This window comes from Micropterus salmoides, unplaced genomic scaffold (genome assembly GCF_014851395.1).
Source record: "Micropterus salmoides isolate LMB-PRFRI ecotype aquatic unplaced genomic scaffold, ASM1485139v1 Ms_hic_scaffold_20, whole genome shotgun sequence".
Lineage (NCBI taxonomy): Eukaryota > Metazoa > Chordata > Actinopteri > Centrarchiformes > Centrarchidae > Micropterus > Micropterus salmoides.
In genome coordinates, this window is record NW_024041151.1 from 26,059,979 (window position 1) to 26,085,814 (window position 25,836).

The 25,836-nt window shown below is 39.3% G+C and overlaps 1 protein-coding gene across 1 annotated transcript in view; it reads right to left on the reverse strand.

Moving 5' to 3' along the window:
* The window catches only part of si:ch211-196i2.1 (collagen alpha-1(I) chain), a 107,305-nt gene extending 83,822 nt beyond the window's left edge, over nt 1–23,483 (reverse strand). The window contains exon 1 of the mRNA XM_038734455.1: nt 23,156–23,483. Coding sequence (XP_038590383.1) covers nt 23,156–23,270 — 115 coding nt within the window. The 5' untranslated portion in view covers nt 23,271–23,483. The remainder of the gene's footprint in view (nt 1–23,155) is intronic.
* Nucleotides 23,484–25,836: the final 2,353 nt, after the last annotated feature.

A 25,836-nucleotide genomic window follows, 5' to 3' on the forward strand; every position in this document is an offset into this window, starting at 1 on the left:
TGTTGGAGGGGAAATATTTTTTCCCTTTGAAAAATTTTCCTTTGAAAAATTTTCAAACAAGGAGAAGTAGACTTGCCTAGTAACAACTGAACAAGTAGCCCTCCAGCTATTATTTTTGCAATCATAAGACCCTGACATTAGAGCTGTGCAGTATTCTGAAAGTAATGCACACTCACACTCATTGACAGAAAGACACTGTTGTTTCACATCCTTTTGTGCATTCACAGCACATGCATGCCAAGGCTTTATAGCATAAAACTGAATTTTCTATTGGGATTTTACACACACAGTTTGTCTAGGGGGATCAGCATTAGTTATGGAGGAGAGGCAGCTGTGTCAGTCAACAAAAGTCAGACTTGGGATTTCGGGGCCACTGGGGGTCACAAACACTAAATGTTCTCCCACCTCTTACCAGAGCTTCTCTACGGCACACTGACTTTGTGAGATGATCAGTGGTACGCATTTCTACTGTTTATTCATATATTCTACCCTGAAACATAGAAAAACCCTTCATCATTTTTGAAAATCTTACAAGAAAACTTACATTTAGCCTTTTACTATTGTCAGAGCCCCCAGTTAACAGTGAACTACTGTAACTAAGCCTCCTACTGACAGTCCATTGCTGAATGAGAATAAATGTATTTATTTTATTATTATTACTGGTTTGATGTCACATACTACTGTACAGTCTTCAGTTCAGCTGTTTTTAGGCAAACAAGCTCAGATGAACCCACTGTACACTACCTGCCCAGCTCCAAACAGCAGAGAAAGTTATCGTCTAAATAGTCACTTCAAGAGTCAGATATTTTTCTCAAAAGTTTGTGGAGACCAAATCAGAGATAAAAAGGACATACATTCATCCAGTGGACATCTGAATGCTTGGTTATTTTGCTCTGTGTCTGCAAGATGTGTAAATGGGCAAATGCTTGCTAACACGTGTGTTGGTGTAAAGAAGCTCTGACACCCTGTGGCTGATGATAAATAATTGCTTTGAGCCTTTAGAAGTAGAAATGCGTTCTTTTTCAAATGTTTTGTACTGTATTTTACTGCAAAATAAAACTTGTAGTTGTAAGAGGGCAGTCTTTGTCTGTGGAGATCCAGTGGTTTATGGTGGCCGGTTACCACAGTGATAACCACAGGAACATGATAAGACATCCTCCCTCTAATCTAAATCAAGCTCTGCCCGCCCACCACTGCCTCCTGGTCTGGCCGACCTCCAGCAGCTGTAATCAGGGGGACGCAGAACCGTCTGCCACGCCGTCCTGTGGTGGGATCACATTACTCTAATAGTCTGAGACGGACCAACAGATAGCTCAATTACTGTACTGGTACAATTACTCCACTCTGCTCTGGTAGTGGGGGCAGCACAAATAGGCAGAAGATTAAAGACTTCCACCTACCTTGGTGGAAAACGAGGGGGGAATCACCGGGCCAGATAAGTAGGAAATGAGAGATGCAAAGTCGGAGCGAACACAGGAAACATATAGGAAACTCTGTGTTCCTAAACATCTCAGTCAATCATCAAAAAAAGCTTTTGGTGATGAGCACACCTACTGCCACACTAAGCTTTAACTGTACAGCAGATTGTGAATGCTCACAGATGCAGTCTAATGGAAAAACCTTCTGTCTGTACAGCCTCAGACTGCTGACTTTATGAGGTCTGGCTATCAGAGAGCAAGAGATCCGATGTTGGGATATTATATCAAGAGGTGTCCCTTACAGAGGATATAATAAGCTTATGTAAAAATCTGAGTTTGTGTGAAGACAGGCTTGTTAACTGGACCCATAGCTCAATGCAGGACATGGAAGGAATAAAGTGGACTGAATGGATGTAACAGCTATGCCTGTATGTTACATGGCCCAGTGATATGTAGATATAGGTCTTGAAAACTTACAACAGGAAATATGTGCTCTGGAGTGGGGAATTACAGTGCCACAAGGAACTACAGTATATTTAGGAGGAGTGATGTTAGAAAGGTACAGCTAGAGGAAGAAGAGGGTTTTGAACAAATATTGAAACCAGAGTTGCAGCAGTAGCAAGTAAAAGACATGTAGGACTGGTTCTCTTCCTCCATGCCTTCAGAGTGGTTATCCAGAGCGACTAATCACTCAGTCCTGGAGGGTTGAGAGAGACATAAAAACTTCCTGTGCTGTTTTTCTCTTGCTTAACTGCCATTGTAATCCTTTCAGAGGGCCTTAAGAACACTGGAGCCAGTCATCAGCAAAGTTAATTAAACAGGATGGTGGCATAACTTGGAGGAGAGGGAGAGCCCCTGTGTGATGCCTAATGCTTAGCATTACATCTGCAGAATATGGTTTTTAATGTAAAAACAGCAAAAACATGCCACAGTAAAAAAGATTTAGCTGTACTTTCTGAAGTTTAACGTTCACTGTGTTACTATCCAGGGGCAATTCACTTTGAAAGAATTGTAACTAGGCTGCAGTGGTGCAAGAGAGTACAGGTTTGACAGATTTACATCAGACGTCTACAGTGCTTAAATCTGTAAGATCAGAGGGAGGGATGAAGGATTGGTTTATTATTGGTTACACATACAACAGCAGTCCTTGAACTTCTTAACCATTCTTTTCGTTTGTGGACTTCCCCTAAAATAAAATTTCAGCACATGACATGACAGCACCGAAAGACTCCATACAATAAGGAAACACAGGAACTTATAATTTGATTTTGACTCACTGACAATTTATTTATATTTTTGAAGAAACAGTCCCAGCGTAACCACTTGAGAGCAAAGAGAAAGATTGCTGAGGACTTTTTAGCCACACTCATGGTCTGGCTCTAGGAATAAAAATGACCGTCACATGGTAGGTTGATCTACCACTTTGGTCCAGAATGAAATATCACAACAGCTACTGGATGGCCATTGAATTCAACCTCATGGTCCCAGAGGAAAAAGCCTTTTGACTAGTGACCTTTTCTTCTTACGCCACCAGATGTTTAACTAGGGTGACCATAATTTGGTTTTCAAATAAGAGGGCAATAGAGGCAGGAGGCAAGCCAACACCAGAAGAAGCAATTCTGACTCACAGTTACAGCAGTTTGTGGTTATGGTGCCTTGTTCTCATTCATTAAATCCTTGGGCAAGGAAAATTGTCTACATGATGATTAAAATGTAGAAGTGCCGGTACTGCGTACCGGGAGTACAGTCCAACTTCAAGCACGGCATTTTTTGTTAGGGCATTTTTTTTAGGCTGTTCAGGCGCCACATGCCACTGTTGACAAGCAAGCTGCTGCTCTGTCTCTTGGCTGTTGCTGTGGTGTTGAGGGTAATGATTAAGATGCAATTTGACCAATTTTTGCGTGAAGGGCCTACATGCCCGACCAATAGTGGCGTGCGAGAAGGCGGGAATGTTAAAACACACAGAGTGAATACCAACTGTAGAAAGCAAAAGCTGAATCCGGGACAATGTGGGCGATTTAGAAATCCCGATCGGGTGCATTTTTTAGGTCCCAAAAAGAGGACATGTCCGGGAAAAAGAGGACAGATGGTCACCTTAGAACATCATCAGGATTCAGGATTCCAAACAATGTATCCTTATGAATTTGGTGATCCCTTTTTATGCAGCACCATTGGTGAGGCAGAAGTCTAGCATGGTCAGACATTACTTGGAGGGGTTAGCTGTGCTCTGGGTGAACTTAGTATGGGGGCATTAGGTTTACACGTATAAAACAACACTAAAACACAAAAAGAAAAGAAAAAGTTATTATAATTAAATTATTGTCAACTTATTGAAATATTTTATTTTTCAAAGAAAACACATTATATCCTCCTTCACGAAAGTTATTGGATAACAGAAGCAAAATGAGAATAATAAACAGTTTTCTTCATAAAGCTACACAGAGCCCCCTTGAACATTTTCTCATTTCCCCTCCTGGGATGAATAATATTTAAGTATGACCCAGCCAGTGCAGCTAATCCAAACATTTTTTGTTAACGTCTGAATGCCATCTTACAGCACAATGGATCCATAGTGAAAAACCACCATGCTTACGGACTCGCTAAAGCTTTCAACACACAACAGCTTTCCCAAGACAATGCCAGAGTTACCTCAGGGCAATTTTCCTGTAAGGAGAGGAAATGTAGAAGAGCTCCAGTCAACACTTGCCCTGGTCTCCTTCTAAACTTGCCTGTTGAAAAATTCATCAGAAGACTCCAAAGGAAGTGTATGGAGTGATGAACGTGCCGCCGGGTCAAATTCCCTGCTGTTTTTGCAGGAGTGAATAGCACTAATGATAGGGTTATGACCCTGTAGAGCTTGAAGGTTTTTCTGCACATCAAAACCATGCACAGTGTGAGGGTTACCAATGTCAAATATTCATTTCCATTTTCTTAAATGCACAAGTCTTTAACTTGAGACATTAAACAGCCAAATGAGATAGCTTAGGTAGCGTAACATTAGCTTCTCATTTTCAGTGAATGACAAAAGTGCAGAGGGCAGGAGAGAGAGTGGTGCGTCAGTTTGACTATGGCCATCCAGCAGAGTTTTGTTCCATTGTATGTTCCAAGCACGATGACCCTTAGGTCTCTGAGGTCAGGGTCAATGGCAGTGTGACAAAAAGGACAACCAAAGAGGATTTTAGATTTAATGTAAACACCTCAAATAGCATGAATGCTCCTCACCCTGCATTTTTAAGCCTGTCCTAAAACAACACTGTATAGTTTCTTGCATGTGCTGTACGTAGGGTCTTGTTGTGATTATGTATCTTTCCATGTAATCTATAATGATTTTGGGACAGGTAAATTACATATAAACATAACTGTATTTCAATGTGAAGCAGGTCAAAAGTTCAATTTAAAATACAATCATTTGCTTTGTGCTATAGCAGACCAACAGGATATAGTGACCGATGGTACTTTTTATTTTACGTTTTAAAAAATTGATCACATACAAATCCTGTCTAGATTGTCAAACTATGAATTATGATTATATATATTATATTATATATTATGATTACTGAAATGCTGTTGAAAGAAGAGTACTGTGTTTTAAACCAAATGTAGCTACTTTCAGCTAAGACATCTAGACATTCTTTGTTTACTGGCTACGGTGTACTGCTATTCTGTATCTTGACTGAACATTTTGTATTATAACTATTGGTAAGGCAACATTATTTAAAAATAATTAACCAGCCAATTAAATGGAGACAAATGAGTCAATACTGTCTGTTTTCAGGGTGCAGCTCTAGTTAAAATGCAATATTACTGTTTGAGATCTTCAAAGTAAAAGCCACAGTGATCACTCTTTGTAGATTCAGAGATTTCAACAAGCTGCATGTTTTCACAGATGTGAGCCTGACAGTTTGCTTTGCATGAGAAAAGTTTCATTTCTCACCGAGCAGACACATAGGCACAATGCACATCCAGCTCCTGGGACAGGATCCATCTCTGGACCCCACCTTTAGGGGCTGCAGAACAGATGAAAGGGGTGAAAGGGCCTTAACAGACAAGCTCTGACTACATCTGGAGAAGTCGACTTTGCAAATAGTCAGTCCCCAAAGCTGGACTCTGACCAGACACATAAACAGCACCTGTGGTAATCCCCTGGCCTGTGTCCTACAAGCAACATGAGAAGTTCTTTAACCATGTCAAGCCAGGTATTCATCGACGTTTAATGTCATTTATCGAAAACCTTTTGCTTCAAAACCACAAAAATGTAGGAATATGAGGCAAAGTGAAGTGATTACATGCTCATTAACGCAATGACTGTTTCTCCCTTCCCATGTTCTGACCGCCTTTTAGCAATTCCAAGAACCACACAGCCAGATGAGGAATGTGTCGGCTGAACATGCAAACAGATGAGGGGGGAAAAACCCTTTGTGCTACATGTGTCTTACATACCAGCTAGAAAAATATAGCTGCTGAGGGTGGGGAGGGCAAAACGGCCTGTAAAATTAGTATTTTACGTGAGATGAGGAAAGCAGAGAAGGGGCTTTTGGATGGCCGAGGGAGTTGGCGAGTTGGGTAATGAGCCTGCTGGAACACTAGGGGAGAAACGCATCTCAACTGGAGTGGAAATTCAAGGAGTAAAACACGGACAGAAGACAAACCACCAGATCCCAGCACCTACTGAGAGATGATCAGGGGATGGGGGAAAACTAAAAGAGGCCACTCTTTTAGTGTTTCCACAGAAACATGAATTTCAGCGAAAAACACTCTTTCAACAGACTAAAATACATTTTTCATTTGCAGCCCTCTTAAGTTTGTTGATTTATTTTCATGATTGTTGTTGTTGTTACCTATGAAACATATAGCCCTGAACCACAGTAGAAAAATTCCACAGCTGATACTGTATCTATGTAAGCAACCTGATGTAGGCCCCTTCTTTTCAAGCTGGAACATGAATGTGTTTCCAGACTCACAAATTAAACAGGATCCAGGCCTATCAGTGTATGGGAACTGCACCATAGTACTGGCAGAGAGCCACTCTGGTGATGGTGTCACCTCTGTGTAAACAGTACAACAGTTCTACGGGTATGTCTTCATATGATAAACACACCAGAGTTAAGTTAAACCCGTAACAAAGACCTGTTCTGTGGGAAATACTACTGAAAACCTTGTATCTCCAACATATCTAGATTTCATTTAATAAGAGTGAACAACTTTATTACAGAAGCCTGTAAATATCAAATATTTGTTTTACTCCAAGTTTTCCCCTGATAATGGGATAATTATCTTCTGATCTCGAGATGATCGAATGTTGTTTTGTCGTGATAACATTTTCAAGATCTCGAGTTAAGAAAGCATATCTGAATACAGGGGTACAATTTCAGAAAAGTTCCCAGTGTCACTGGTTCGCTCCGCTGGTAGAGTGCAGGACTCATCCAAGGATTGTGTTTTCGACTTCCACTCTCGATGATTTTGTTTCTTCTTTTGTGTGTTTTTTTTTATCCTCTTCAACAAAGTTGTTATGAAGAGATCAGGGGAATTTCCCGTGTGATGTTAATTTTCAGTGTGTAATATTTCTAAGGATCTATCGACAGAAATATAAGATCCATAACTATGTTTTCAGTGGTGTGTAAAGACCTTACATAATAAACTGTTATGTTTTTATTACTTTAAAATGAGCCATTTATATCTACATAACCACGGGCACCCCCTTCCATGGACGTCGCCAAGTTGCATCGTCATGTTTCTACAGTAGCTGAAAACAGACAAACAGCGCTACTGAGCGCGTTTCACGTTTTTATATATAGTCTATGGTTTTGTCACTAAGTTCTTGTTGTTCTACTTCTGGTAGAATTCAGGCAGTGCAGACACTCGTACATTAGAAGAAGAAGAAGTAGTAATAATATACTGTAGGGGTCTGCAAATAAATTTTTAATCGGAGCAATATTTTCAACCATTAGGTGGTGGATGAGATATAAGCCATAATATTACATTGTGGCGGCATGTTGTTTGGTTAGCTTAGTTGGTAAGGTGCAGGACTTGCAACCCAAGGAATGAGGGTTTGATCCCACCTTCGGACATTGTTGGGTTTTTTTCTCTCTTCAACAAATGCGAATGTTTCTGAGATCCCGGCATGTGTGGCACTGTTTTTGTTTCAGTGTTTGATCCTCATCCATCAACCTACTAACGCTTTTGCATTTCCCCAGTATCTACAGGCAGAGGACATTTAGAGGAATCACGTTTTTGTGACGGCTCTTTCAGAGGTGTGTCAAGCAGGCTACAGACTCTTTTAATGTCGTTCAGAGTTTTACAAAGTAAAAGCTCAGTACAACTTCAAATAGAAGATTGCAATAAACAAGCTTTCTCGCATTTTATTTTGTAGGCAAAACCACTAAAGAGGAAGTGATTATGTGAGTAACTGTTGCTGTCATGACTGAGATCTATTTTTAAGCAAAGCTATCAAAGTATTTCTTTATTTATATTTTTTGTCACTATTAAAGCACCATAATCTGGCAGTGGGTCAGATATTATTGTTGGCGGGCAGTTTTGGCGAGGGTCCATAATCGCAGAGAATTAACCCCTTGACGCCGATTGTTGCAAATTCGCATCATACCTCTTCCTTGCAGACTGCAAGCCAAGATAGCACATGGATTCCCCCAATGCCTGTTGGTGCATATTCAATACGTACCTAGGAACCTTTTGCAAGCCCTGGTTTCTCATTTATGCCTGTTGTTGCTAATTTGCATCATACCTACATATACCTGAATTTATATCTTTTCTATCTTCTATAGACAAATTAACAATCTTCACTTAATTTAACGTCAGCTTAAAAGCAAATGAAAACACAAATAATTTTTTTTATTTTTTTATTGTAAAAAATTCAGGCGTTAAGGGGTTAATGTGTTTCCCTTGTCAATGTTTGTATAAACTTTATTTAATATGTTGTTTATAATGGACTGTGGAGCAGAAACAGTGACAGTGTTTCACACTATTGGCTTACATTTTCCATGTTGTCTGTCAGTGGGAAAGTTGCAATAATATCTGGTTTTACTGACTAATTAAGTAAATATAATTTCTTAATAAATATACCTAAAGAAACCTAATTTCTTGACTGGCCACTCTCTGCTGTCTCAGAAGAGACACCTTTTGTGCTGTGTCAGACACCGTAGCTGTCCTACCCTCTTTGAAAGGTTAGGGGACAGTGGTAGACTGGACAGAATGTTGCAATTCACAACCCTCACCACTAGATGCCACTAAATCTTACACACTGAACCTTTAAATGGATTCCCCTGAACGAGAAGCTCAGGAATTTCCTCTGATTGTGACAATAAACCTACCTACCATTCACTGTTTGCATGTTAGCATGCAGGCGTTAGCATTTAGCTCAAAGCACCACTGTGCCAAAGTGCATTTTAAATTTAAGTTTCAGTACGGACAATGTGGAAATTTCCACTTCAATATACAAAATATATTATGACAGAAGGTATTGGTGCTGAAGTAATTGGTTGATTAGTCAATCAACAGAAAATCACCAACAGTTTTGTTAATGACTTAAGTTCTCTATCCAGAAAAGAAATGCCAAACTCTTTAAATAGCTTTAAATTTATGGGATTTAATAGACATTATTGCAACTGGCAGTTTTCACTTTTTTAATATTTTGTAGAATAAACAATTAACTACAAAGATCTTGCACTTCACAAAGTCTTACAGCCAGGTGCATGGGATCATAAACCCTGACTGTGAAAGAACCAAAAGAATCCTGCACACTGTCCATCACTTGTTCTCTCTTTATTCAAAATGTTTCAGTGCTCAGATCTTCAAACATCATCCTCAGACATTCGGAGTTTCAGTTCTGCACAAGTAATCGACAGTGTGTGGGATTTCTGGTTCTTTCACAGTTGTAGATTAAAAGATTAACTGGATATTCAAAAAAAAGCATTTGATTAATTGATAATAAAACGAAAGATTATTATTTGCAGCCTTAAACAGTATTTTAGGGGTGTACTAAGCTGTTGTGTTTCAACTGCTGTACGCCACTAGAGCCATACTCCTAAATTCGATTTTTATTTCTTATGTTCAAGATTTAATCTTACCAGGGTGAATTTAAGTTTAATAAATATCTTTTTTAAAACGACCGAGTAGAATATTGTGTAAGACGGACGAGACATTGGCCTACTGTGATCTCATGACCTCATAGCCACTGCTCTGTCTTGTTAAGGTCATCATTAAGGTGCAGACCACAGTGGATGGGGTAAGAAAACACCATAGTTACATTGACAATGTCATTAAAGTGCTTGTAAAAAGCTCTTGTAAAAAGCTTTACAAGAGTCGGTCAGTTCTGTGGTGTATGAATCCTGACCTTAAGGTTCAAGTTCAGTTGAGTTGGTTACTCTTCAGGTCTCCAAAGACTGGCTGAGAGGCTGATCAGTACATGGTACATGTACGTTATGTATGTAAGGCATTTCATTGCTGTCTGTCAACTTTTTTGAACTGTGTCAACATGCTGGAAATGCTTTTTTTTCCAAAATAATCGATTGGTGTGGTGGTCCAAGGGGCCATTGGGCTCCCCACTTTACTCTCCTGTCCCACATTCATTTTAAGTCGCGAATCACAAATGCCTCTATTTTGCAACACTTACAGTAAAAAGTCGTTTCAATCATTTCCACCCACTTTAAGACATTAGGTAAAATAAAGCAGGCAAACATTAAAATGGGAATGATATTTATATTTTTATTCAACAAAAGAGTGAATACATAGTGAAACTACCTTGCATTATGTCAATGTTGTTTCCTGACACAGACTGCATGATTATGGCCAAAATGATAATCAGGATTATTATATCTATATTGAGTTCACGATTATTTATCACGATAATTGTACTTAATGTAATAATGTTGTGCTGCATTTCTCCCTGCGATGGACTGGCGACCTGTCCAGGGTGTACCCCGCCTTTCACCCGATGTCAGCTGGGATTGGCTCCAGCCCCCCGCGACCCTGTACGCAGGATAAGCGGTTGACGATGGATGGATGACACATGCGGACTTGTGGACTTTGCTGTCTAATCTGGACTGTAGGAGGAGGGTGCGCTCGCAGCCAAATGGCCCCCTTGGCTGTAAGTTTAGGAAGCGCTTGATTTGGGCTGAGGACCAGTAGCGCTACAAAGAAAGTTAAAGGATCAGACTCAAACTTAGAACCTGTAGGTTTTGCCAATTTTATGTTGCTTTACTGTTTATTTTGCAGGTTAGCATGTGCAAGTTTGCACGTTACGCGTGTAACCCAAGCTGGAGCTCCTGTCTATCTACCACTACACACACACACTTGGATCTCATGTAGAGTATGTCCTCAGACTGACCTGTTTTGCATATACTGATGGAAACTCAATCTACATAAAGTCTCAGCCCTGCAACTTGGTAATGACAACCACTCTTAGACATCCTGAGAGGCATGTGTCTGTTTGTAAGGACGCCAGCAGCACAGATACCGATGGTTTTCTCTTCATGTCTGTCAGCAGCACAGACCACAGTAGATTACGTCACTCTCACTTAATCAGCAGAGATGAGAACACAGCTCGGGTCACGAGAAGCAGGTTATCCTCGCTTAACGTAAGGAGGAGGGAAGAAAAGAAAAACGTGCGACATGATGATGATGGATGACAAATGATTTTGGACAGCTACGCCATGTCTGAGAAGCACTCTAATTCATTTTTAGCTAAAACACTGTATAGTTAGGCAATATGAAAATATATATAATGGGACAATAGAAATTTGACAACCAGAAGAGTTTTTGCTAAAGCAAGTCACTGATGTGTGGCAAGCAACCTTTAGCGAAACTGGATATAAACCACAGGGTTCATTCATCCCATGCTCCACAAACAGGTTAGAGTTGCAATCGTGCCAAAGTAACACTTATGTAAAACTGAAACTTTGTTCTCCACATTGTCTGAGGAAATCCAAGAACCCGAGATGGCCAAAATGAAAGGCACCACCAATGACTCTACAAACTCGATAATATAGGGTTTGAGGATTTTTGTGATAAAGTACTTTATTTTTCGGGAGGGTACTTACTTCACTGGTTAAGCTAAATACAGTAAATAACAGACTGTGAAAGAAAATGTCATCATGTCACTCACACCCAATGGGAACTTTTACGCCTCACTCACAAATCCAGATTCAAAGTTAGTTAGTTAGTTTGTCATTAGTTTGAAGTTTTCAGGAATGTTTGACGTTAGGTGCATAATATACATACTCAGCTCCACTTGGGCAGTTATTTTCTGACCTCATTTTACTGGTACACGACAAAGTATTCATTCATAAAAATGAATCAGACCGATGCAATGAGACAGTCAACATGGAATACTAATGGGTTGCCTGCTCCCTTGCATCAAAGTATAGTAGAATAAAGTTTGATCTCTCTCAACCCCTCATTGTTGCTTCAATTCCCAATGACTGGCACCCTGTCCCTTCTCCAGCCTGTGAGTGTGCAATGTGTGTGGAAAAGGGGTTAATATGTTTTTAAATTAAGCTTGTAAAAAGTGTGACAGGAATGTAGCTTGTTGAGCCTTTATCTGTACCATGTCAATCTGCAGACGCACAATCTCATGTCTCTTGAGAATGCACTGCAGACTGAGAGGCTCAAACAAGTACAATCAGCTGCATTGTGAGCATCCCAACTGTCTCCATTGTTCATTGTTCACAGGCTTTTTTGTCAGCATGTGCACGCGGCTGCAACGTCTACATTTACTGTACAGTAAAATCAGAAAATAGCTAATATTTCATTCTAATATAAGAAGCTAATAGCATGTTTCTTTTAATCTTGCAGATGTTACTGAAAGACACAAACCTGCAAAAAGTAATTTTTTTCATTAAGTCCTTGAAGAAGTGACAATATGTGGCATGACAGTAAGATAAGTTTACTTTCTTACCAATGCACACCAACTTGTTTCAAGTATTTAAGAATTATAAAGGTTTAGAAAGTGGATATCTACTGAAAACAAGGCCTTGTTTAAATATAATTCAGTTTTAAGGACAAATGTATGCCTTGGAGTTCCCATGCAGAAAAAACTATAATAATTTGTGTACCCGTTTTGATTCATTTTTGCACACAAGATAAGTGTATGTATGTATATTATATTTACACAAAGACACACACACATCTAATGTTTATCTGTTTACAAGAGTTTTGAGTAACTAGAAACGTTAATTCTGAAGGACTATGAGTTAACAGTTTGAGTCAAGCGTAGTAGGCTATGTGTTGCTCTGGTTGCGTCTTTGGTTTGTTGTGTGGTTGGTTTAAAAAACAAACAGCCTGCGTCAATGCCAATACAGCAGATTGTCAGCTGAACGTCGGAACAAATAATATAATTTTTCTCTTTATGGCCATTCCAGAGCTCCATACATTGTCCTTCATGTTTCATTTCTAAACAAATACTGTATGAATCGATTAGATGCTGATTTTGTTATATAGTGTGCTTCAGGATTGGTCTAACTCTAGCCCAGGCTGCAGCTTTGATTATCACCTTCATCCATACAGAACAGGCTAATGTGGCCAACAAACCTACACACTGACAAACACACAGGCACAAAGCACAAAAAAAAATAATGAATTTCTCTTTTGAGGGAACTGTTTTGATTAGGGCCACATTACAGTGGACCAGCGCCATGCAGGCGATGCATAAAGAAAGAAAGCCAGCCAATGGTCCTTCAAGGCTGATAAACCTTGAGCAGTCTCGACTAAAATGTGAACAGTGAAGGCGACATGCTGGGCTTCAAAACAAATCAATCACATTAAAGTAAAAGCTGACAGACAGCGGCTGATGGGAGTTTAAAGGTGAGGGCATGGTTCACCCACAGAAAGGTAAAGAGAAAAAAAAAGAACGAAAACAAAACTCATTTTGAATCTTTCCCTCTGGCTGTCCCATGTAGGATCTGCTCGAATTCTGTTAGTCATAACAGAGTTGTCACCCCAGGACCTTCATCAGTCAAGTTCAGGCAAACCGATTACTATAAGAATCAGCACGTGTTCGTCATCAGGGAGGACGTTTGTGAACATGTCATGGGCTATTGATTGAACCTATCAAACTATTCATTTAATCTAAATCAAGCAGGTTTACAAGTTCATTATTTTTAGAGGCCAGGTTTTAGAAATGAGGAATGCTCTCCAGCAGTAAATGAAGGAAAACAACACAGAGCCACAACCAATAGATGGTGGCATTTCGTTTGGTTTATTACATTTATTTGTCAGGGACCATGTACTAACAAACATTAATCTCATACAAGGAGAAGAGATTTAGGTGAGCTGTAAGGACATGTGTATGCTTTTGCACTGCTAGTTGAAGATATTTTTTTTTATTATCAACAAATCACCTCTAGAAACTAAAACCAAACATGGCTATATAGCCAAAATCTGATATACATTAGCCTGTGCCTCTATGCCACACAACTGTATTGCTGTCCCAAAACTATAAAACCACATACAGTAGCCAATGAACATGCCATGTACTTTATTCTGAAACAAATTTGGAACTACATTTTCAATGTCAGTGACAGGCAGACGTCATTGACCGTGTAAGCCTTATCCTGTAAATCTAAAACAATATCCATCGTCATAAATGTAAAGATTATAAATCAAATATGTGTGTAAGTCTGTATCTCACTGGTGTTGACTACTGGGACAGCCAGAGTAGTTTATTTTACCATGCAGCGCACCTTGCTGATGTCACACAGGGGTCAATGAATACACAGATGGTCAGTGGAACAGTGTGTCTGTGTATCTGAGAGTCTATGTGAGGGCCAATGTATGACAAAAGAGTGTGCCATGAATCTTTGAAAAATACCATACCATAAATGTGTATAAAATGTGCTTAATCTTTATGTGGCATGAATAAAGTTGCTGTACTATGAGGTCAAACAGGAGAGTGTGTGGCGTGGACAGGATTTAAGTGTGTGTGAGTGGATGGGTGTCTCACTGGTATGAAACAACATTGCATCACCTGGCATCTATTTTGTGGAACACAAGCGTATTAAGGCAGTTACACATGTCACAGCTGCAGCAGTTAAAACTGGCCTCCTGGCTCCACCTTGACTTTTTTTAATGATGAATTACAAAAATACGATAGCTTAAATGTGTCCCACAGGGCCAAGGGTTGCCAAATAAAGTCAGGCCCTGCTATTAGACCCCAATCGGCACCAGATTTAGGTCTGCATGCCTGCCAGGACTGAGGACACTCAGCCAAACTCATGCCAAGTGCTGTAACTGAACCCTACGCTCATAACCATTGTCTGGAGGCAGCAGTAAGTGTGGTTTCTAAATTGACAATATGAGCAGTACAACATGACAAAACAACACACAGCGAGAACCCAACTTTCAAAAAGGTACCTCTAACAAAACCATACCATGGTATAAAATTGCATGAAATTTGATCAATAACATGATAAAAACTCCCATGGTGCCAAGGTAAACCTAGCCTTGCATTGCGTAAAGTGGCCATAATCTATAACTTTACAATAACAATGACAATGTGAAAATACTTAACAGTGTGCTTGTTCTGATGAATCTACTTGTCACCTTCTCCCTCACCAAATCACATGTTTCAGCCATGAACGTGGGATGCTGCAGCACCCGCTAAAGTCGGGAATTATAGAAATCCATCACTTGAAAATTTATATGTTTTCCCCTTTCTTACTGAGATATAGGGTATATGTGTAGTACACAGGTGTTTGTTTATTATCATATGTATTAGTCCATTATTAGATTCGGAGCAGGTTGGAGCTATAGTGGGTGAACACAATGAGGTGTTTTTCAAGTGTCCCACTAATTCAAAGTAACTAACAATTCTCTGTTTTTGTCAGTGAAATGAGCAGTTGCTGCGGCTGCTTTGACACGCAGTATGTTTGTTGTTCAGGTTAGCTGCTTAAAATTGTTGTAAATTTTTGTTAATCTTTTTTAGGTACAAATTATCTTGGCATTTAGCATGATGTCATAAAATCAATTATAAAGTCATACAATCAATTTTAGCTGTCTGGCCCACAACTTTAATGTTTTGGTTCACTGCAAGCAGGAACGGCAGTCCACAAACTACGCTACAGAGCGCATTTCATCATCACGGCGTTCTTCTTCTGCTTGTATAATTCTGGCAGTGTAGATGCCGTCACTACAAAGAAGAAGAAGAGGAAATAATAATAATAATAACAATAATATGCAGTTTCTGTGTAGTCCTCTGGTTTATTAGAAGTATGAAGAGAAGTGACATTTGGACAAATGAACGAGCGCATGTGGTATTTAGCATGAGAGCCGACAGCCTGTGGATCTTTATACCATGAAGCCGGACGGAGTCGTGACAGATAAAAACAGCTGACGGCAGAAATCACAGATGTGGATTTTCCCAGATGGAAGGCTATAATGTGAGACAGATGTTTTCAAAGCAGTGCTCAAGTTGTTTTCTGCTGGACAGGTAATTAAGTTTATCAGACTTTAGCGATGCAAATGAAAGCTGTTGTTTGATAGCTTTAGCTTGAAGCTGGCCATAATCACAGAGAGCCGTGACATTTTTCCCCTGTCAGTGGTGTAAAATATGTTGTTGGATTAATTTCATTTTGCCTACTTATTCTCCAGCCTGTGGTTTGGCATTGCCGGTTACATTCTTGAGACAATCAGCTGATCAGTAATTGGCAATAAAACGTAGCTTCAAGCATCGAAGCTCAGATCATGCAGCTAGACTTTTACTGCGCTGGTAGAAAAAATGTGTTGTTGGATTGTAACTTCATGTCGTTCTTCTCCAGCACTCTGTTATGACTTTGTTACGTGGACAGAAATGTGCCCTTAGCTTCCTGAGACAAACAGCTGATGAATTTTATTGGCAACAAAACGGTAACAGCAGGGAAGCTCAGACCAGCAGCTAAACTTCACATTTTACTGCCCTGATGGAAAACATGTATTTCTTTTTACTGCTAATGGTGATATATAACAAGACCGTGTGCCTATCAAGTGACCAAAAATACTTTCTGAATTTGCATTATAATATTATTGGATATTGCTTCACTGTGCACAAAAATGTGTAATTTGTACAAATGCAACAAATGCAACAAATGTACACATGCAACTCTCTTCTATCTCATGGATGACATCTTTTTCCTTTCTGAGGCACCATAGCTATACAACTCGCTTGGATAGTGGGGTGCAATTCGCAAACCCTCACCACAAGATGTCACTAAAACTTACAAACTTAACCTTTAAGGGCAACGTGCGGTTATTTGTCAAAATGTATAGCCAGGTCACCAGGCCAGTAAAAGCGACTAGGCTTTTAACTGAAGTTTTACGGAACAAACCATTGCCATCACAGTTCCTAAATGGTCTAAATGCCAGTACTTAATGGGCATATGTTTCAAATCATACCACTAAATATGGTGGTTACTGCTAGCAGCTTATGCAGGTATTACCTGCAACACCAGGTGCACACTGTCACCATTAGCTCTGTTATTTAACACCACAAGGCAGGTGCAAGCAACACAGAGAACGGCCGCGGGTATGGCTGTCAACACTTTAGTCGAAGTGGAACCACAAACAGCACAGCTTGGGACAAACCACCAGATCATTAAATTGCCCTTTCCACATAAATCTGTGTCTTTGTGTCTTATGGGCTGTAATGTGTCCACAGGCTCTTTGCGGTGACTGAGTGATGGGAGACACATTGAGAAACGACATTACAAAGTGGTCACTGAGGTAACATTGTAAAAGTTAAAAAAATAAATATAAAAAGCCCATTCTTTTATTTATTCATCTTTAACGCCAAACATCTGAGGAACTCTGTCTGAACACTATCAACCCACTCTATCAGCCATCTGGATCCAGTTGGCTTGAGGAGAGATTACAGACGAGGAAGGAGGTTCTGCTGCAACATGTGGTTTGCACCTAGCCCTCTCCATCCGCTTATGTTCACACAAAGCTAACCACAAGCCGTAACCTACTCCACACCCACAACCAAGCTGATGACCCTATGTATATTGTAGGGAATGTTACACCACGCACGCCACGGCATGTGGACCTCTGCCTGGTTAAAGCTGGCTAATGGGCTCCAGATCAGGGCTCACCAAGTACTAAGGCCCAAGATCACGTTTCATTGGATGCAGATGCCTGCTTATGGATCTGGCATTATATTGGCAATGACATCATGAGCTCAACCTGCTGGATGAGCATGAGTGACGAGGCCGGCGCTGTGCTTTTGATCTGGTTTGACTTGAGGGCTTGGTGATGTGACATAAGTGTTGCAAAGTGTACCGAAATAAGTTTGAAATGACGATGATTCTCTATGTAGAGGGAATTAGAAAAAAAACAAGACAACTGTGTGACTGCCAGACCTTTGTATCACACGTTTTACATAGTGTTATATCCAAAACTGATTATCGCATTTATAGATACAGAGACAACTTCTTGATGCACAGTTTAAAATTCACACTGTGTTTCAGTTAATGAGTGCACCAAGCATGCAAAAAACCCCACATGACTAAACATTTAAATTCCTCCTTGGTAATTAAAATCTCAGTGGTTCATCCTCTCACGAGCAGAAAATAAACTGCTATTTGCAGATAAATTACAAATAAAGACTAATCATTACAGCTTTAGTCAGGATCCCACCTAAATGTAGCTATTCTCTTGGAATCATGATCCACATCACCATTCTTGGCTGGCAGTTTTGGAGATATCTTCTGTGGGGTTTCACACCAGACAGACATCCTTAGGCCCCACCATTAGCAGGGCAAACCTTTCTGAAGTTTGATAATCTAAAGCACATTTATGTCATCCATATTATATATAATTGAAAACAATTTTTAAGAGTCTTACAAGTATGTCTGTGAAATAATGCCTTCCCAAATTCCCAAAGAATGCACTTGAGACACATGAAAAGACCGCTCAGAGCCTCTCCATGTGGGACCTCCACTGACACTCTCACAGAGAAGGTCAAGAAGGTTAGTCAGCAATTTCCACTTCTGAAGAAAGTGTGTTAGTGCTAGGGTAGAGGTTTGGTGAGTGGATGGGTGATTGTGAGAGGTATGGAGACACTCAGACGCAGGCACTCCTCTTTTAAGCATCACAAAACTCTTCCCAGCAGCTGTTCTGCATACGGTGCTCTAGCGATACCTATCTCGTAGGGTCAGAGGCTATTCCTGACATATGGGAGCCACATATCACAGCTAGATATGGCTCGCTGGAAGGATGGACGGATGGATTGGAAATGACAGAAAAGCCTTAATTCAAGGAGGAATAGAGGCAGGCAACTGTGCCCAAAAGTCAATCACAGAATATACCGTAAAACTAATTAAGAGCTGAGTCCCAAATAGCCACCTACCCCGTTTACAGGTCTGGTGTGGGGACATATTTTGACAAATAAACGCAGGTCTCCATTAGACACCTGGTCTGTTTTATTGGATGTATAAAACCTCTTAACCCCCGCTGGGTCGCCTGCTTTTGCTCCTTCTAAGCTGCTTAGATCGTGCATAGAAATATTTATGTTTAAACTTATGATCAGTATGGACATGCTACACATCGCTAGATTGGTTAGGTGAGTCCGAATGTGTCCGTTCCTTGATTTTTAAATTCCTTTACTCTTTAAGGGTCCAACGATCAAAAGACTTTTCATAAAAAATAGTTGTGAATACTGTCATGTGAAGTACATCACTCTCTGTGTGCTAACTTCTGCCACACTTTTCTCTGCACCGTGTTGTTGGTTATGTTTGTTTTCGTTACGTTGGTGCCTACAATATAAAAGTGCATAAGCCGTCTGTTGGAGCTAGATCAAATGAATGACGTGAATTTAATATTATTTGATTTTTATACAAGTGATATTCATACTGTTCGAAATAAGTAAACTGTTTCATAGTAGCCTATTTCAGTTTTGTGCAAAAGGAATTAAAGGCCTGTCCCATATGGACGCCTTCCCCAAATATAGGCGTCAATTCAGTGATTTAAGCAAATAAAAGCCCGGGCTATTATCAGGCTGAAAATTTCATTGGAATCTCCTGTTTTTAATTTTTGGGTTCTTAAGTTCAAGTGAAAAGTTTGACCTGATGCTGGAGGAAAAGCCTAAAATATTAGGATTTGTCATGAGAGAATCATGGACATCCTCATGAAGTTCCAGAAAAGCTTTAGTTTTTGACACCTTATAAGCAAAATGAAAAGTAAAAAAGTAAACCAGAAGGTGGCACTAGAGAAAAGCTCACAAGTATCCAAGGAGGTGTAAGAACAAAATGCAGCTATGGAAACAGACAATAAGCAAATTATGGCATATATGAAGCATGTGACTTACAAACCTCCACTGAAGCTTCCATCAGAAACATCACATCTGTGTGTGGGGCGATGAGGACACTGTAACATTACTCAAATAAACAAATAAACATTTCCATCAGGTTTTACACCGTTTGAGCTGTCACTGGCATTATTTTAATCACATCAGCTAGTTGGGCTGTCTTCCTCTGCAGTGTTTTAATGGCAATAGTGGATGGAAGCGCACAGTTTTTATTTCCTGGAAATTCTGATACAATTTGCATTGCATTAGAATGGAAACCTGGCTAATGTCGACACATCTTCCTCTAAACTTAAGAGTTGGATGGACAGAATCACCATTCTTATGCCACACATATGGTAGGGCAAAAACTATATGGAACTTCCACAGACTCTTGTCAGATGGGATTGAAGGCACAGAGTTGTCTATGCACTACCAGGCTGAGCACATTGGTGCATGCTCAGCGCACAGAGACGGAGGCTTCAAAGTCAAATCAGAGGTGGTTTGACAATAATGATGGTAGAACAGATAAATCACCTGCAGAGGAATTTTGGGTTAAGCATCATTGCGTCAACGAATGCAGTTCTTCAAACCTGAGTGAAAAGGAATGCTTCATGTGTAGTATATGTGATTCATTGCAGTCAGAGAGGGTTCAAATATGTAGGTGATTGACTCTTGCGCAACAGATCACAGCGGTGGATACTTGGTAGGCTCACCTGTTCCCTCTTTCTTTACTCCTCCCTAACCTAGGCTATCTGAAAGGTGCTATGTACAACTACTGAACAGATGCTTTTATGCTATTGTTCTCAGTGTGTATACCTCTGATAAATCAGGACAATAAATATGCGATAAATGTATTTTAAAATGTACTTAAAAGGTGTATAAACACAGGAATATGGAGAAGACCTGTGGGAAGTTCAACAACAGCAACCCTGCATATCAAACAAGCTGACTGACTTATCCAAAGTCCTGTCACGATGTTTAATCTAATAAAGTAACTTGGGCCGGACAATAAAACAATAATAATTATTGCGATATAATTTTTTAAATATAACAAATGTTCATAATAAATAATAAATATTCAATAAATGTCTGATTTTATTCAGTTTTTCAGTCCTTATTTTGTTGAGGAAAAAGGACAAAAAAAAAACTTTTACTTAATTTCACTGATGAATATTTGTTGACAAAGATTTTATCATAACTGTTTTGAATGTTCTACCTCAGATTTGTGAAGTGACCCTCTGTTTGGCATCAAGTGATGACCATAAAGAAGTGTTTAAACCAAAATGAATCCTCAGGTTTCTTGAACTTTCACTCAGGAGCAAAAATCATCCTTTAAACAAGAAATAACGATTTGATACTTATCGAGATAAATATCGATATCAAAAGATATGAAACCTTTTATCGTGATATCGTGATGACATTTTTGGCCATATTGTCCAGTCCTAAAAGTATCTAATAAAGTGAGCAAGTAGCCAACAGGATGCAGAATCTCTCAGTTTTTGGTACTATGCATTTGTCTTTTAGCCATTATGGTATCCAAGACCTTGTTGTTCTTGCCTGATGATGATTTCATTCAAAACACAAAAAAACGCACATCACTGAGCATCACTGAGCATCTCCAGTAACCCCCAGAAGCTGAGCATCACACCACCACATTACATTATTAACATTGGCTTGGGATAAACTCACAATCACTCTTAGAGCATATGCTGTCTCATATTCAGGTTTTCACCATATTAACTGTATCTGCAATCACACATTCCAAAATGAGCTCAGTTACATCTGGAAGAGGGCGAGATTTAACTGAGGAATCCAAACAATAACAGTAAACGCATGAAGATTATTACTGCAGTGTTACATAACCATCAGCCTATTCACTGAGATTCAGTAAAAGTTTACACAACGCTCTGCCATCTACATTACCTCTCTGAAAACACACAGTGAAAACATTCAACAGGCCAGGTTCAATCAACACGCTGCAGGTCTCATCTGTCACCTCACCGCTCTAATCCAAACTCTCAGCTGGTTCCCCGCTCTCTGACATCTCTGTTTGGGTCTCCTGTGTGGCTCTAACACACATATGATTGCAATGAGGAAATATGATAAAGACCAAACTGTAAAATAAACAATATGTATGATGCTGTGGAATCCAGACACGACATACTCGGGCGCCTGGCAGAGCTCCAGTCTAAGATCAATTTCAACAGGTCTTAGGATGGATTTAACAACTCCAATGCGGCTCAGAAACACAACGTAAAGCTGCAGTACGTACGCAGTATCAACAGTCGTGATAGAACAAAGGAGATCCAGACACTGACAACACTGATGAGACAACAGAGCTGGCTGTGGAAAACGATGTTGTGATTAACTAACTCTGCTTGGCAGAATAAAGGCATTCCATGTGACTTAATAACTGTGGATGAGTCTTGGCATCAGTTTCCACATATGTTTGTTTTGCAAACTAAAGACATTTTGTTGTGCATGATGTATGCATCCAAGTCCAGACATCTCTTTTGGGCCATGTAAAAGGAAACATATCAGTCAAATTTAGTGTAAACAGATTCTATCTTGGCTCAGGCTGATTCAATGGATTTGGTAACTTTGACAACGGCCTAGTGTTTTTTTTTTTTGACAATTAAGGTGCATATTGAGAGGCAAGACAGCAGCAATAATATCAATTTAAAGCTGGTGATGGTCAGTGAAGCATTTTACAGCATGAACGGTACATAAATGAAACACCTCAGATTTGGGTTTTAAGGGCCCCAGATTTATGGAGAGACTTGTTGATATTGCAGGCTGGTAAACTAAACTGCAAATGTGAACTAAAACAATTCTTAATTAGTGTGTTGTTGTTTTTTTTCTTTGAGAAGCTGTTATAGTAATTGGAAAAAGCAATCAAACATAATTGGTCTGTAGTGAAAATAGTTGAAGGCTTATTGTTTCCTTGTGGTCTGAAATGAGTCTTCACAGCATGCCAAACAAAGTTATTCACTCAGTCTGCAAGTGTTTTGGCTTCACTCTCACAGCAGTGAGCGACGAGATGAAAATACAAAGAGAGTCAGAGCGTCAAAGTCGGACTGACTGATGCTGCGGAGTTTCATCTGGACACAAACTGCACTGAACAAATGATTTAATGAGCTCCAGCTGATAAAACCTGATTTTATGGGCAGCTGTTGTGACTGGGTTTTGAAGGTTATTAATGTATCAGCAAATGTGGCATGACTGGGGAAATGGACGTTTTTTGGAGGATGGTGAAGAAGAGCACACGACGACGATAGCACAATTTATCATTTGTGGGTTCTCAAGGGAACAACAGTGGTTTTCTGTTACATAAGTTGGATCTTATAACTTTACACTAAAAAGAGCAGGTCTATACATTAACTAGACTTCTTGACAAGTTTTTAATCTAAACACGCGTGTTTAGCCTTAAGATATTTACCACAGGTCCACAGGTGTAACACACCACTCTTACCTGTCTGCAGCATCCCGGAGCCGGACTCGCCTCCAAAATCCACCGCTGCATCGTCGGTGCTCGTCGTTTTGAACACGAGAAGGCAAACTGTCCATCTTACCAACCAGTTGAACATCTTCCCGGGTTAATCAGCGTTGTAGTTAGGGTTTAACGACATGCAAACAAGAGATCCGAAATGTGTCGTGGACATAAAACCAGCTGTAGTGTGGTTCTCATTCACCGGGAGTGAGGAACACTGTTGACCGGCACTTTTCTTTTGAACTTGGAGTGCTAACTTCTCATCCTCTTCACCTCACCTCCTCCTCCTCCTCAGGTTGCAGCAGTTTCTATCCTCCTGCAGCTGCATCACATCACCGAGGCGCCAAACGAGGCAATAAGGGCCCCGCCTCTTTTTTCTAATGTGGACCAATTAAAACCCTGCAGGGCCTCCGCCCATTTAAAAAAAAAGCCTGTCTGTGTAACTTACTTGCAAATTGTTCAGCCTTTCTAGGGAAGATTGATCCATTTTAGTCTGTAAGAGACTTCTCTGCTGATTGGTTCCACATGAAACCTCACATTTATAACACAAGTTACAAAACATCAATAATGCATACTGTTTGTGTTTGCATAAATCACAGGATTACTGGACAGTACCACACAAGCCCACACTCTACTGTACTTTCTAGTCTTATTCCTAATCTTCTCACTTAATGGAGCACTTTCATTAAATCTGCAACAAAAACATTTTTTTAGCCACTTGGGCGAAGTGGAAAGAAGCTTTGAACACAACACTGACATGTCACCTGTTAAGTCCTTAAGGCGAACTTGTTAGCAATCACAGACAGAGCAATATTATCATTCATCAGGAGTTGTGTTTGTGTCCACCTGATAAATAAAAAGTCTAGAACTCCCTCTCAATTTAGCTCTGTTTTTGGTCTCAACCAACTCCTGAGGGAAATATCTACCTCTAGCTGCTAATTGCTCCAATACGTTCAAGTCGCTAACTTGGTCTGTTTGCAGTTTGGTGATGGGCAGGGAGTGTACACTTTAAACCCAAATAAGTTCAGAATACTCAAAGTATTTGTGGAAACTGATTACCTCAAACCTTTATAGTAGTGGTAATAATGTTTTTGAGAAAACCTTAAATTAAATACACTACTTTTTTAAACATTTAATTTCTGCATACTAATGTTTCGCTGATGCTTATTAAAATTATTCTTTACTCTTAAATGTAATTGTGCACAACTTATACTCTGAGGGAAATCTACTCAAAAAAATTAATTGTGCTTGACTCAAATACTAATGGAAACTCACTCAACAAAATTACTACTAGTCAACTTGAAATTTACAAAATGCCCATTTTCAGACAGTAGTCCTCAAAAATGCAAATACAACTCAATTATTACAATTCAAGTTATCTTTATTAGTATCAAAACCTTCAACATCTTCTGTCATTTCTACATTTAATTTAATAAGGCACATCTTGCATAAAGCTGAATAGACTAAGTAATTGACTGCTTGATCAGATAATTAACCAGCAAGAATTTTGATAATCTATTTGTTTTCATTCGTTTTTGCAATAATGTTGAACATTCTCTATTTCCAGATTCTTAATTGTTTGGTGTTAAGTGATAATAACTAGAATCTCTTGAGCAAAATAAAATTTCCTTTTACTACTTACTTTACTGTTTTGTGGAAAAAGCGACTACGCATAATTTTATTTCATGAGCAGCACTTTTACTTAAATAATATAAAAGGGAGCTTTAAATGTGTAGTTTTATGGAATCATAAGCAAACAAAGATAGCTAATAAAGATTTTTTATAAATAAGAAGTCCCACACTATGCAAATTGTTGTCCAATAAAGAAATGTGCAATTCCACATAATTTTTTAAAATCGGGATAAACTACACCCCAAAAGCAAAACTTGCTAATAATAAGAATAATAATAGCGGAGGAAAAGATCAGCATTAAGTTGTCAGGTTACAGCTCTTTCCTATACTGTACATCTTGATAGTTAAATTACATTAAAAAGAAAGGACGGTGTTGACCATGGAGGAGCTGAGGTTAGTTAAAGCAAATTAGGGATGCAAACTAATGTTAGTCTTTTTATGCTGATGAGGAGATTATTCTTTTGGATTTTTATATACAAATGAAATGCTTGTAATAACACAGAAGGCAGGTGGTTCTCATGTTGCCTATTTTTTATGTTAATTTCTAGAAATGTATAAAGCAATAACTTAAGACACAAAAGGCAAACATGAATAATCCTATCTGTAATGATTCTGATGTCATATTAACAGTGTTTTCCTGTCATTATAAGGTGGTGAGGCTCAAAACTGCTCGGTGCTGCGCAATGAATATAAAATCAATGTGGAGAGCATCAATTTTCCCAGATCTAATGGTTAGAATTCAACCCCAGTAGACTTATTTAGCAAGTTTAGCTTTTGGGGTGTAGTTTATTCCAAATCTGCTCCAGATTTTCCTACTTATTCACAGATGTGGTAATAACAGTGTTACAAAATTATGTGGAATTGCACATTTCTTTATTGGAAAACATAATTTTCTTGGGGGAGGACCCACAATCGCCAACACAAAAATATCATCTTATTTTTTACATTATACTGCCCTGTGAAAGCATGTTTTAATCCCCATTATTTCTATTATTATTTGTAAATTTACCTGCTTTGCACCTGCCTTGACT